Below are 14,292 nucleotides of genomic sequence, written 5' to 3'. Positions count from 1 at the left end.
AGAGAGAGAGAGAGAATCCTCAAACAGATTCCCCACTGATGTGGAGCCCGATGTGGGGCTTGATCTCACAACCCTAAGATCCTGACCTAAGTTGAAATCAAGAGTTGGATACTTTAAATGACTGAGCCACCCATGTGCCCTTGGGTGAATCATGGAATCCCCATGGATTCCATGGATCATGGAGATAATCTTCTTCTACCTTTTCTCTTTACCAGTGAGGAAATAAAGCATTAGAGAAATGAAGTGAATAAATGGCTCCACAGTTTGAGTAATTGAATATAGTCTAGTAATTCACCAATGGTTCATTAGTGGTCAAGCTATTAAAATAAGTAATATAATTTAATAGCAGGTGACAGGAATACAAACATATTTTCATCTCAATAGATCTTTAAATGGTAGCGATTAAATCTGAGCTCTAGTTCTGAATTAAAATAAGTAGAATGAACGAGGAATTAATTTCATCTATAGAATTAAAAAATATAAAAGCCAGAACTGAGATCATACTTACCAAAAAAACATAAGATACAGTCCTAGGAAAATTATGAAAAAACCAAAGTGATATTTTTAATTCTACTATTATTTATATATAAGAAATGAAACATTTATAATTATTAGAAATATAATGATTAGAAAAATGCAACAACAACATTATTTCCAGAAAGGTATATGTAATTGTCCAGCCAGAAAATCCAAGAGAACTATGGGGAAAAAAAATAGTATTATACCAAATTAAAGAGTCAGATTAGGTAAATGAACATAAAACAAATATTAAAAATGGCTTTTAGGTAACAGCTATTATCAGTTTGGAAATTGAGTAAAATAAAAAGGTACCACTCACAACTGCAACACAAACATAGAATATCTAGGGATAGACTTAATAAGAAACTATTGAAAGCCATATAGAAAAACACAGACCTTCGCTGAGAGAAATAAGTAGAGATTTGAATAAAAGCAGTCTTTATTCCATAACTCCATAAAGATGGAGTTCTTCCTCAATCATTTTATAGGTTGTTGTAATTCCTGTCAAAATCCAAGATAGATTATTTTGTTTTTGAACTTAGCAAAACAATTCTAAAGTTCATCTGAGAGAACATCCAAGTACATGTTCCAAAGAGGAGTAAAAGGGGCACTGTGGCTTATTAAACATTAACATGATTAAGCTTCAGTGACTTAAAACAGAATAGAACTTAATTGCAAAGATGGCTAAGGAATTGAACCTAATGACAGAATTGATAGAAAGCCCTGGAAGGGACTTTGATTATATATTTATATATGTGTATATATATATATATATATATATATATATATATATATATATATAACATATAAATGTATATGTTACAAAGTTATGAGGAAAAAAAGCTTATGTGAATGAAATTCTAGATAAGTTAGAGGTAACTGTAAAAAAAAAATTATGCCACTAAAAATTTAGAAGAAATTCGCCCAGTAATAAATTATCATAATTATATGAAACTAGTACATACTTAAAATTTAAATAGTTTACATGCAACAATTAAGAAAAATACCCTGTAGAAATGGATAATTATCATGAAGAAATAAATCACAGAAGAATTAAAAGCAAGTAACACACAAAGGAAATAATACCCAATTCCACTTAATACAAAATAACGAAAATGTATAAAGTGGAGTCTGGGTTTGAGAAACAGGCTCTCCTACTCTACAGTGGGGTTTGTAATTGATAAATGTTTTCAGAGAGCAATGCGCAATGTGTATAAAAAACAAAATGTGTGTCCTTTGACATGGTAATTCCACTTCTAGGAATTTAGGTTCAAAAAGAAACAGGTATGTGCAAAAAGGCATATGTTACAAGCATGTTAATGATCTCATTTATGATTATCAAAAGCTCTGGATGAAGTAAATGCCAATCAATTGAATACTGTTTAAATCAGGGGTTCTAAAAGTTTCTAGGGGTTGTAACAGAATCCTCTAAGAAGCTTTTACCAATTTCTGCCATCCACTTCCAAGATACTAGTATGAATATTCATCCAGACATATGAAATGAAGTAACTGTTAGTCTGTTTACTTTTCTCAAAAATTTCATGGGTTGTGCTTATCATACCCCTTCCTTTTCAGACTCTTGGTTCTCCCCCAGGGCAATAACACCAAGGTGTTATATTTAACATATATGCTGTTCAGGAAAACAATAGAAAACTTTAATGAGCATTTCTTTAATTTCTCTCAATTTGACTTTCCTTTGGACTCCTCTCACAATATATATTGGGATAGGAGCATTATTTGTTTTAGATATCACTTGGAAATTGAGAATATTGATCAAAAGGATAATAAAAGTTCATATTAGCAGCCTATTACCTACTCCTCAATCTTACATCATCATAACTTTAAAATAAACATTTTATTTTAATTCCTTCCATGTATCTTTATTTGAAATACAAAAACCTTCAAAATGATAAAGTATTACTTATAATTTTGTCAGTTTTCTCTGCATGGTATGCTAATACTTTGATACTAATAGATAAATCTGAGATAACTCCTATTTTAACTGTCTTCAATTTTGACATGTGTCCGAAATGATGGGGTGTAAAGTAGCATTGAAATGAAGTTATTTGTTTTTTCAGAGTTTCCAACTATGACATCTTCTGGTATACTCATAATCTCTTCTTTGTCTTCTACATGCTGCTGATGTTACATGTTTCAGGGTAAGTTTAAAAAATATTTTAAAATATTTTTAAAAACATGTATGCCTAAACATGGGGTAATGAAAGACAAATCTATAGGAATTATCATAGGAAGTGGTAAAATTATTTGGTTACTTGGAATTGAAAGTAGTCTCAGAAATGAAGAGATAGTTCTATTTTTAGCATAGCATATTTTAATGAAAGTTGTATAAAAGTGTATTAAAACTGAAAGAGTTGGGGTGCCTGGGTGGCTCAGTCAGTTAGGCATCTGCCTTTGGCTTGGGTCATTTTTCCAGGGTCGGATTGGGCCCCTGCATCCAGTTCCCTGTTCATCGGGGAGCCTGCTTTTGCCTCTCCCATTGCCCCTGCTTGTGCTCTCTCTCCCTGTCAAATAAATAAATAAAATCTTAAAAAAAAATAAAACTGAAATAGTTACTTCTCCCACAGTATTGCAGGTTTTCAAAAAAGATGTATTTATTTATTAGAGAGAGAGTGTGAGAAGGTGGAGGGGTGGAGAGAGAAACAGACTCCCCGCTGAGCATGGAGCCCACTGCGGGGCTTGATCCCAGGACCCTGAGATCATAACCTGACCTGAAATCAAGAGTCAGATGCTTAATTGACTCAGCCACCCAGGTGCCCCCACAGTATTGTAATCTTTAAAATCCTCTATAGTTATATCTTTTTTTTTTTTAAGAGAGAGAAGTAGAGGGAGATAGGGGGAGTGGCAGAGGGAGAGAGAGAGAGAGAATCTTAAGCAGGCTCCATGCCCAGTGTAGAGTCTGACGCTGAGCATGATCTCAAATCCTGAGATCATGACCTGAGCCAAAATCAAGAGTTGGATGGTAAACTGACAGCCAGCCAGAAGCCCCTCTATAGTTATATCCTGATAATGTCTAAGAGAAAGTTAATAAGAAGTGCAGACTTCAAGAAGGTATTTTAGTGTTTGTATTTTTAGGAATTCCTTATGTGTTGCTGCTGCAGAATTTGTAACAACAGAGTTATCGGTTTTTAGTTTAAAAAGGCCTAGAAGCCCATAGCAACATTTTTCTAGATATGTCTCCTGAGGGAAGGGAAGTAAAAGCAAAATAAACTATTGGGACTCCATCAAAATAGAAAGCTTCTGCACAGTGAAGGAAACAATTAACAAGAGTAAAAGGCAACCTACTGAATGGGAGAAGATACTTGCAAATGATATACCTGATAAAGGTTTAGTATCCAAAATATATAAAGAACTGATATAACTCAAAACCAAAACCAAATAATCCAATTAAAAAATGTGTAGAAAACATGAACAGATTGCCTGAGTGGCACAGTCAGTTAAGCATCCAACTATTAGTTTTGGTTCAGGTCATGATGTCAGGGTTGTGAGATCAAGACCCGCATCAGACTCCACGTTCAGCAGGGAGTCTGCTTGAGATTCTATCTCTCCCTCTCCCTCCTCCCCTCCCCCCCATTCATGTGCACACTCTCTCTAAAAACTAAATAAATCTTTAAAAAATCAGCAGAAGACATCAACAGACATTTCTCTAAAGAGGATACCCAGATGGCCAACAGACACATGAAAAGATGTACAACATCACACATCGTCAGGGAAATACGAATCAAAACCACAGTGAGATATCACCTCACACCTGTCAGAATGGCTAAAACAAAAACACAAGCAACTAGTGGTGGCAGGAATGTGGAGATATAGAAACCCCCCTCGCACTGTTGGGGGGAATGCAAATTGGTGCAGCCACTGTGGGAAACAGTATGGAGTTTCCTCCAGAAGTTAAAAATAAAACCACCCTGTGATCCTGCAGTCACATTATTGGGTATTTACACAAAGAATACAAAAACACTAATTCAAAGATACATGCACCCCTATGTTAATAAGCAGCATTATTTACAATAGCCCAACTATGGAAGCAGCCCAAGTGTCTATCAATTGATGAATGGATAAAGAACATGTAGTAGGTATATACAATGAAATATTATTCAGCTATAAAAAAAGAATTAAATCTTGCCATTTACAACAGTATGGATGGACTTAGAGAGTATAATGCTAAGTGAAATAAGTCTGTAAGAGAATGACAAATACCATATGATCTCGCTCATATGTGGAATTTAAGAAACCAAACGAGCAAAGAAAAAAAGGCACAAATCGAGAAACAGACTCTTTAAAATAAAAAAGATTTTATTTATTTATTTGACAGAGGGAGAGAGAGAGCGAGAGCACAAGCCAGGGAGCAGCAGGCAGAGGGAGAGGGAGAAGCAGGCTCCCTGCTAAGCAGGGAGCCCGACTTGGGGCTTGATCCCAGGACCCTGGAATCATGACCTGAGCTGAAGGCAGCTGCTTAACTGACTGAGTCACACAGGCACCCCAAGAAACAGACTGTTAAGAGAACAACTCTTAACAGATTCTTAGAGAACAAACTGATGGTTACCAGAGGGAAAGTGGGTAGGGGGATGGGTAAAATAAGTGATGGAGATTAAAAAGTACATTTATCATGATGAGCACTATTTTTTTATTTCAAGTTTGTATTTAAATTCTAGTTAACATATATGGTAAAATTGGCTTCAGGTTTAGAATTTAGTGATTCATCACTTACATACAACACCCAGTGCTCATCACAAGTGCCCTCAATACCCATCACCCATCTAGCCCATTCCCTGGCCACTCCTTCCATCAACCGTTAGTTTGTTCTCTATAGTTAAGAGTCTCTTTTGGTTTGCTTCCTTTCTCCCTCTCTTTTTTACCTTCCCATGTTCATGTTTTGTTTCTTAAATTCCACATATGAGTGAAATCATATGATAATTGTCTTTCTCTGGCTGACTTATTTCGCTTAGCATAATGCATTCTAGTTCCATCCACATTGTTGCAAATGGCAAGATTTCTTTTTTGATGGCTGAGTAGTATTCCATTGTATATAAAAATAACACATCCTCTTTAGCCATTCATCAGTCTATAGATACTTGGGCTCTTTCCATAGTTTCGCTATTGTTGGTAATGATGCTATAAATATTGGGATTCACGGAATCTGACTAATGAAGAATTGTTGAATCACTATATTGTACACCTGAAACTGTTATGTTTCTTTCCTTTTTTTTTTTTTTAACCACGGCTTTTAAAATTTACTTGGAAAAGCTCATCAGGGAAGACAAATTTGATTCTACTGTAACAACAGCTATAATCACAAAGTTCATGAAGATTTGGTCTGGCAGCTGAGAAACAGCATTATGTTTTTTGGTCCTTACTAAGATGCAGAGTTGAATGAAATTATATCACAGGTAGTCAATTTCTGGGGTGCCTGGGTGACTCAGTTGGTTAAATGTACAACTCCTAGTTTCAGTGCAGGTCATAATCTTATAGTTGTGAGATTGAGCCCTGTTTCAGGCTCCGAGCTCAGTGCGGAGTTGGCTTGTCCCTCTCCTTCTGCTCTTTTTTTTTTTTTTAATAATAATTTTGTATTATGTTATATTATCACCATAGGGTACATCCCTAGTTTTTGATATAATGTTCCATGATTCATTACTTGCGTATAACACCCAGTGCACCATGCAATATGTGCCTTCCTTAATACCCATCACTGGCCTATCCCAATCCCCCACCCCCTTCCCCTCTGAAGTCCTCTGTTTGTTTCCCAGAGTCCATAGTCTCTCATGGTTCGTTCCCCCTTCTGTTTACCCCACCTTCATTCTTCCCTTCCTTCTCCTACCGATCTTTCCGCTATTTCTTATGTTCCATAAGTGAGTGAAACCATAGGATAATTGTCTTTCCCTGCTTGACCTATTTCACTTAGCATAATCTCCTCCAGTCCCATCCATGTTGCTGCAAATGTTGTGAAATCATTCTTTTTGATGGCTGAGTAATATTCCATTCTATATATGGATCACATCTTCTTAATCCAGTCATCTGTTGAAGGGAATCTTGGCTCCTTCCACAATTAAGCTATTGTGGACAATGCTGCTATGAACATTGGAGTGCATATGGCCCTCTCTTCACTATATCCATATCTTTGGGGTAAATACCCAGTAGTGCAATTGCTGGATCATAGGGTAGCTCAATTTTTAACTTTTTAAGGGACCTCCACACTGTTTTCCATAGTGGCTGTACCAACTTGCATTTCCACCAATAGTGTAAGAGGGATCCCCTTTCTCCACATACTCTCCAGCATTTGTTGTTTCGTGCCTTGTCCATTTTTGCCATTCTAACTGGCATAAGGTGGTATCTCAATGTGGTTTTGATTTGAATCTCCTTGATGGCTAATGATTTTGAACATTTTTTCATATGTCTGTTAGCCATTTGTTTTTTTCTTCTTTTTTTTTAATGTTTTTTTTTTTATTATATTATGTTAGTCACCATACAGTACATCCCCGGTTTCCTATGTAAAGTTCGATGATCCATTAGTTGCGTATAACACCCAGTGAACCATGCAATACGTGCCCTCCTTACTACCCATCACCGGTCTATCCCATTTCCCCACCCCCCTCCCCTCTGAGGCCCTCAGTTTGTTTCTCATAGTCCATAGTCTCTCATGCTTCATTCCCCCTTCTGATTACCCCCCCTTCTTTATCCCTGTCTTCCCATACTGATCTTCCTAGTTCTTATGTTCCATAGATGAGAGAAATCATATGATAATTGTCTTTCTCTGCTTGACTTATTTCACTTAGCATTATCTCCTCCAGTGCCGTCCATGTTGCAGCAAATGTTGAGAATTCGTTCTTTCTGATAGCTGAGTAATATTGCATTGTATATGGACCACAACTTCTTAATCCAGTCATCTGTTGAAGGGCATCTCGGCTCCTTCCACGCTTCGGCTATTGTGGACAATGCTGCTATGATCATTGGGGTGCATATGGCCCTTTGTATGTCTTCATTGGAAAAGAGTCTGTTCATATCTTCTGCCCATTTTTTGATTTGATTATTTGTTTCTTGTGTATTGAGTTTGAGAAGTTCTTTGTAGATCTTGGATACTAATCTTTTATCTGTAGTGTCATTTGCAAATATCTTCTCCCATTCCGTGGGCTGCCTCTTAGTTTTTTTGACTGTTTCCTTGGCTGTGCAGAAAATTTTATCTTGATGAAGTCCCACAAGTGCATTTTTTCTTTTGTTTCTCTTGCCTTTGGAGATGTGTCATGAAAAAAATTGCTGTGGCCGATGTCAAAGAGGTTGCGGCCTAATTCTCCTCTATGATTTTGATGGAATCCTGTCTCACATCGAGGTCTTTTATCCATTTGGAGTTTATCTGTGTGTATGGTGTGAGAGAGTGGTCAAGTTTCATTCTTTTGCATGTAGCTGTCCAATTTTCACAGCACCATTTATGGAAGAGACTGTCTTTTTTCCACTGGATGTTTTTTCCTGCTTTGTCAAAGATTAGTTGCCCAAAGAGCTGAGGGTCCATTTCTGGGTTCTCTACTCTGTTCAATTGGTTTATGTGTCTGTTTTTGTGCCAGTACCATGCTGTCTTTGTGATCACAGCTTTGTAGTATAGCTTGAAATCTGGCAACATGATGCCCCCAGCTTTGCTTTTCCTTTTCAACAATTCCTTGACGGTTCGGAGAACTTTTCTGGCTCCACACAAAGTTAAGGGCTATTTGTTCCAGTTCTTTGAAAAATGTCATTGGTATTTTGATCAGGATAGCATTGAAAGTGTAGATTGCTCTGGGTAGCATAGACATTTTAACTATGTTTATTCTTCTGATGCATGAGCATGGAATATTTTTCCATCTTTTTGTGTCTTCTTCAATGTCTTTCAAGAGTGATTTGTAGTTTCTAGAATATAGATACTTTACGTCTCTGATTAAGTGAATTCCAAGGTAATGTATGATTTTTGGTGCTATTGTAAGTGGGATGGATTCCCTACTTTCTCTTTCTTCAGTCTCATTGTTCATGTATAGAAATGCAACTGATTTCTGAGCGTTGATTTTGTATCCTGCCACATTACTGAATTCCTCTATAACTTCTAGTAGTTTGGGAGTGGATTCTTTTGGGTTTTCCATATAGAGTATCAAGTCATCTGCGAAGAGAGACAGTTTGACTTCTTCTTTGCTGATTTTGATACCTTTTATCCCTTTTTGTTGTCTGATTGCTGTTGTAAGGACTTCTAGTGCTATGTTGAATAATAATGTTGAGAGTGGACATCCTTGTCGTGTTCCTGATCTTAAGGAAAGGCTTCCAGCTTTTCCCCATTGAGAATGATATTCGCTGTAGGCTTTTCATAGTTGGTTTTTATGAAATTGAGGATTGTACCCTCTATCCCTACACTCTAAAGGGTTTTAATCAGGAAAGGATGCTGTATTTTGTCAAATGCTTTTTCTGCATCAATTGAGAGGATCGTATGGTTCTTGACTCTTTTTTTGTTGATATGATCTATCACACTGATCGATTTGTGAATGTTGAACCACCGTGTCATCCCAGGGATGAATCCCACTTGGTCATGATGGATAATCCTTTTAATGTACTGTTGGATCCTATTAGCTAGGATCTTGTTGAGAATTTTGGCGTCCACATTCATCAGGGGTATCAGTCTGTAATTCTCCTTTTTGATGAGGTCTTTGCCTGGTTTGGGGATCACGGTAATACTGGCCTCATAGAATGAGTTTGGTAGTTTTCCTTCTGTTTCTATTTTTTGAAACAGCTTCAGGAGAATAGGTAATATTTCTTTTTTGAACGTTTGGTAGAATTCCCACAGGAATCCGTCAGGCCCTGGACTCTTGTTTTTGGGGATGTTTTTGATCACTGCTTCAATATCTTCATAATTAATTGGTCTGTTTAAATCATCAATTTCTTCCAGTTTCAGTTTTGGTAGTTTATAGGTTTCCAGGAAGGCATCCATTTCTTCCAGTTGTTTAATTTATTGACATAAAGTTGTTGGTGAAAATTTCCAATGATCCTTCCTCTTTCATTGGTATTGGTTGTGATCTCTCCCCTTTCATTCATAATTTTATTAATTTGGGTCCTTTTTCTCGTCTTTTTTTTTTTTACATAAAGAAGTTTGGATTTATTTTAAATAAGTCATTTGTTTTTGGTGTGAAATACTTTTGAAGTTGAAAATATTTTTCAAGATTTCAAAATTAGTTTGCATGAAGATTTTTACATCTGAATTAATTGTCACTTGTTTCTGGCAATACTGGTGGGCAAAAAACACTAAATTTTTAATTAGAGGAAAAATATCTCTCAGCTGTTTGAGTTTATTCAAGTTGGGTTGTTGTTTACCCCTTTAAGCTTTTTTTTTTAATGTTTTTTTATTATATTATGTTAGTTATCATACAGTACATCCCTGGTTTCTGATGCAAACCTCGATGATTCATTAGTTGCCTATAACACCCAGTGCACCATGCAATACGTGCCCTCCTTACTACACATCACCAGTCTCCCATTCCCCCAACCCCCTCCCCTCTGAAGCCCTCAGTTTGTTTCCCAGAGTCCATAGTCTCTCATGCTTCATTCCCCCTTCTGATTACCCCCCCTCTTTATCCTTTCTTCCCCTACCGATCTTCCTAGTTCTTATGCTCCATAGATGAGAGAAATCATATAATAATTGTCTTTCTCTGCTTGACATACTTCTCTTAGCATTATCTCCTCCAGTGCCGTCCATGTTGCAGCAAATGTTGAGAACTCGTTCTTTCTGATAGCTGAGTAATATTCCATTGTATATATGGACCACAACTTCTTAATCCAGTCATCTGTTGAATGGCATCTCGGTTCCTTCCACGATTTAGCTATTGTGGACAATGCTGTTATGAACATTGGGGTGCATATAGCCCTTCTCTTCACTACGTCTGTATCTTTGGGGTAAACACCCAGTAGTGCAATGGCTTGGTCATAGGTAGCTCAATTTTTAACTTTTTAAGGGACCTCCACACTGTTTTCCAGAGTGGCTGTACCAACTTGCATTCCCACCAACAGTGTCGGAGGGATCCCCTTTCTCCACATCCTCTCCAGCAATTGCTGTTTCCTGCCTTGTTGATTTTTGCCATTCTAACTGGCGTAAGGTGGTATCTCAGTGTGGTTTTGATTTGAATTTCCCTGATGGCTAATGATTTTGAACATTTTTTCATGTGTCTGTTGGCCATTTGTATGTCCTCATTGGAAAAGTGTCTGTTCATATCTTCTGCCCATTTTATGATTTGTTTATTTGTTTCTCGTGTATTGAGTTTGAGAAATTCTTTGTAGATCTTGGATACCAGTCTTTTATCTGTAGCATCATTTGCAAATATATTCTCCCATTCCGTGGGCTGCCTCTTAGTTTTTTTGATTGTTTCCTTGGCTGTGCAGAAGATTTTTATCTTGATGTAGTCCTAAATGTTCATTTTATCTTTTGTTTCTCTTGCCTTTGGTGATGTGTCATTAAAAAGTTTGCTTTGGCTGATGTCGTAGAGGGTGCTGCCTATGTTCTCCTCTAGGATTTTGATGGATTCCTGTCTCACATCGAGGACTTTCATCCATTTGGAGTTTATCTTTGTGTATGGTGTGAGAGAGTGCTCAAGTTTCATTCTTTTGCATGTAGCTGTCCAATGTTCCCAGCACGATTTATTGAAGAGACTTGTCTTTTTTCCACTGGATGTTTTTTCCTGCTTTGTCAAAGATTAGTTGCCCAAAGAGACAAGGGTCCATTTCTGGGTTTTATATTCTGTTCCATTGGTCTATGTGTCTATTTTTGTGCCAGTACCATGCTGTTTTTGTGATCACAGCTTTGTAGTACAGCTCGAAATCCGGCATTGTGTTGCCCCCAGCTTTGTTTTTCCTTTTCATCAGTTCCTTGGCGATTCGGGGCCTTCTGGTTCCATAGAAATTTAAGGAATATTTGTTCCCGTTCCTTGAAAAATGTCATCGGTATTTTGATCGGGATAGCATTGAAAGTGTAGATTGCCCTGGGTAGCGTGGACATTTTAACTATGTTAATTCTTCTGATCCATGAGCATGGAATATTTTTCCATCTTTTTGTGTCTTCTTCAATGTCTTTCAAGAGTGATTTATAGTTTCTAGAATGTAGATCCTTTATGTCTCTGGTTAAGTGAATTCCAAGGTAACATATGATTTTTGGTGCTATTATAAATGGGATGGATTCCCCAATTTCTCTTTCTTCAGTCTCATTATTCGTGTATAGAAATGCAACTGATTTCTGATCATTGATTTTGTATCCTGCCACATTACTGAATTGCTTTTTAACTTCTAATAGTTTGGGAGTGGATTCTTTTGGGTTTTCCATATAGAGTATCATGTCATCTGTGAAGAGAGACAGTTTGACTTCTTTGCCGATTTGGATACCTTTTATCCCTTTTTGTTTTCTGATTGCTGTTGCAAGGACTTATAGTACTATGTTGAATAATAGTGGCGAGAGTGGGCATCCTTGTCTTGTTGCTGATCTTAACAATGACTTCCAGCTTTTCCCTGTTGAGAATAATATTTGCTGTAGGTTTTTCATAAATGGTTTTTATGATCTTGAGAAATGTACCATCTATTCCTACACTCTGAATGGTTTTAGTCAGGAAAGGATGCTGTATTTTCTTTCTCTCTTCTTTTGAATCAGTCTGGCTTATCAATCTCATTTATTCTTTCAAAGAACCAGCCTCTAGTTCTCTTCATCTGCTCTACTGTGCTCCTGGTTTCTAATTCATTGATCTCTGCTCTAATCTAGATCAACTGCCTTCTCGTGCGTGGGTTAGGCCTGTTCTTCTGTTCCAGCTCCAGCTTCTTAAGGTGAGAATATAAAAACTCCATTTTAGATTTTTCTATTCTTTTGAGAGGCTTGGATGGCTATGTATTTTCCCCTTAGGACCAAATTTGCAGTATCCCATAGGTTTTGGACCAATGTGTTTTCATTCTTGTTGGTCTTCAAAAATTGCTTAATCTGATTTTTAATTTCCTGGTTTACCCAGTCATTCTTGAGCAGGATGGTTCTTAGGTTCCAAGTGTTTGAGTTTCTTCCAAATTTTTCCTTGTGATTGAGTTCCAATTTCAACCCATTGTGGTCTGAGAATATGCAGGGAATAATCTCAGTATTTTGGTATCGGTTGAGATATGTTTTGTGACCCAGTATATGGTCTATTCTTGAGAAAGTTCCATGTGCATTCAAAAAGAACGAGTTTCTGTTGTTCTGGAGTGTAGTGTTCTGTATATATCTATGAGGTCCATCTGGTCAGTATGTCATTCAAAGCTCTTGTTTCTTTCTTGATTTTCTGCTTTGGTGATCTGTCTATTGCGGAGAGTGGAGTGTTGAGGTCCCCTACTATTAACGTAAATTATCTATATGTCTCTTTATTCTGGTTAAGAGTTGGCTTGTGTATCTTGCTGCTACCCTGTTGGGGGCATAGATATTTATAATTGTCATATCCACTTGTTGGATACATCCTTTAAGAATAATATCGTCTCCTTCCGTATCTCTAACTACAGTCTTTAGTTTAAAATCTAATCTCTCTGATATGAGAATTGCTACCCCAGCTTTCTTTTGAGGTCCATTGGCATGAAAAATGGTTTTCCATACATTCACTTTCAGTCTGGATGTATCTTTAGGTTCAAGATGAGTCTCTTGTATACAGCAAATGGATGGGTTATGTCTTTTTATCCAATCTGCATCCCTGTGGCATTAATGGGAGCATTTACGCCATTCACATTGAGAGTGATTATTGAGAGATATCATTTTAATGATGTCATGTTTCCATGTGAAGTCTTTGTTTCTATAGATTGTAAATTTCTGTTCTGTATCACTCTTGGGGCCTTTTTACTTTCACAGAATCCCCCTTAATATCTCCTGTAGGGCTGGTTTGGTGGTTACGAATTTGGTCAGTTTCTGCCAATCCTGGAAGGTCCTTATCTCTCCATCAATTGTAAATGACAGCCTTGCTGGATAAAGGATCCTTGGCTTCATGTTCTTCTTGGATAGAGCTGTGAAAATATGCTGCCAACACTTCCTATCCTGCCAGGTCTCTGTAGACAGGTCTGACATTATTCTGATATTTTTACCTCTGTACATAAGGATTTTCTTCCCTCTGGCCACTTTCAATACTGTATCCTTGGATCTAATATTTGCGAAATGCACTATGATGTGATGTGGTGTAGGTCTGTTGTGATTGACCTTGGGAGGTGTCCTCTCTGCCTCTTGGACACGAATGCTTGTTTCATTTGCCAGATTAGGGAAATTTTCAGCTACAATTTATTGAAATATCTCTTCTAGACCTCTCTTTCTTCACCCCCTCAGGGATGCCGATGATTCTGACATTGGAATGTTTCATTGAGTCGGTAATCCCCCTTAATCTACATTTTTGAGATTGGATTTTTTTGTGCCATGTTTCTGTTTTAACTTTCTCTTTTACCATCCCATCCTCCAATTCACTAATTCGTTCTTCTGCCTCATTTACCCTGGCCGTCAGAGCGTCTAGTTTAGACTGCGTTTGATTCATAGTATTTTTAATTTCTGCCAGATTCACTTTCATTTCTGCCCTTAGAGATTCTATATTTTCATTAATATTTTCATTAATATTTTTTCCAAGTCTACACATCATCTTGACCATTGTTACTCTGAACTCCATTTCTGACAATTTGGTTATGTCCATATCCATCAGTTCTGTGGCAGAGGCCACAGTCTCATTACCTTTTCTTTGCTGGGGGAGATTTCTCCTCCTCGTCATTCTGGTGAGGAGAGGTTGCAGG

At 37.2% G+C, this 14,292-nt stretch overlaps 1 protein-coding gene across 5 annotated transcripts in view; it reads left to right on the top strand.

Annotated features, from left to right (window-relative positions):
• Nucleotides 1-14,292, top strand: part of NOX4 (NADPH oxidase 4) — a 184,165-nt gene that overhangs the window by 40,373 nt on the left and 129,500 nt on the right. For all 5 annotated transcript variants that reach the window (XM_087868214.1, XM_087868213.1, XM_087868216.1 and 2 more), the window contains one exon: nt 2,598-2,678. In XM_087868214.1, the coding sequence (XP_087724340.1) occupies nt 2,598-2,678 (81 nt within the window). The remainder of the gene's footprint in view (nt 1-2,597; nt 2,679-14,292) is intronic.

Source organism: Ursus americanus, chromosome 16 (assembly GCF_024610735.1).
Source record: "Ursus americanus isolate L20-20 chromosome 16, mUrsAme1.1.p, whole genome shotgun sequence".
In the NCBI taxonomy this organism is placed as follows: domain Eukaryota; kingdom Metazoa; phylum Chordata; class Mammalia; order Carnivora; family Ursidae; genus Ursus; species Ursus americanus.
The sequence above is the reverse complement of the archived record's forward strand: the minus strand, read 5'-3'. Positions and strand labels throughout refer to the sequence as shown.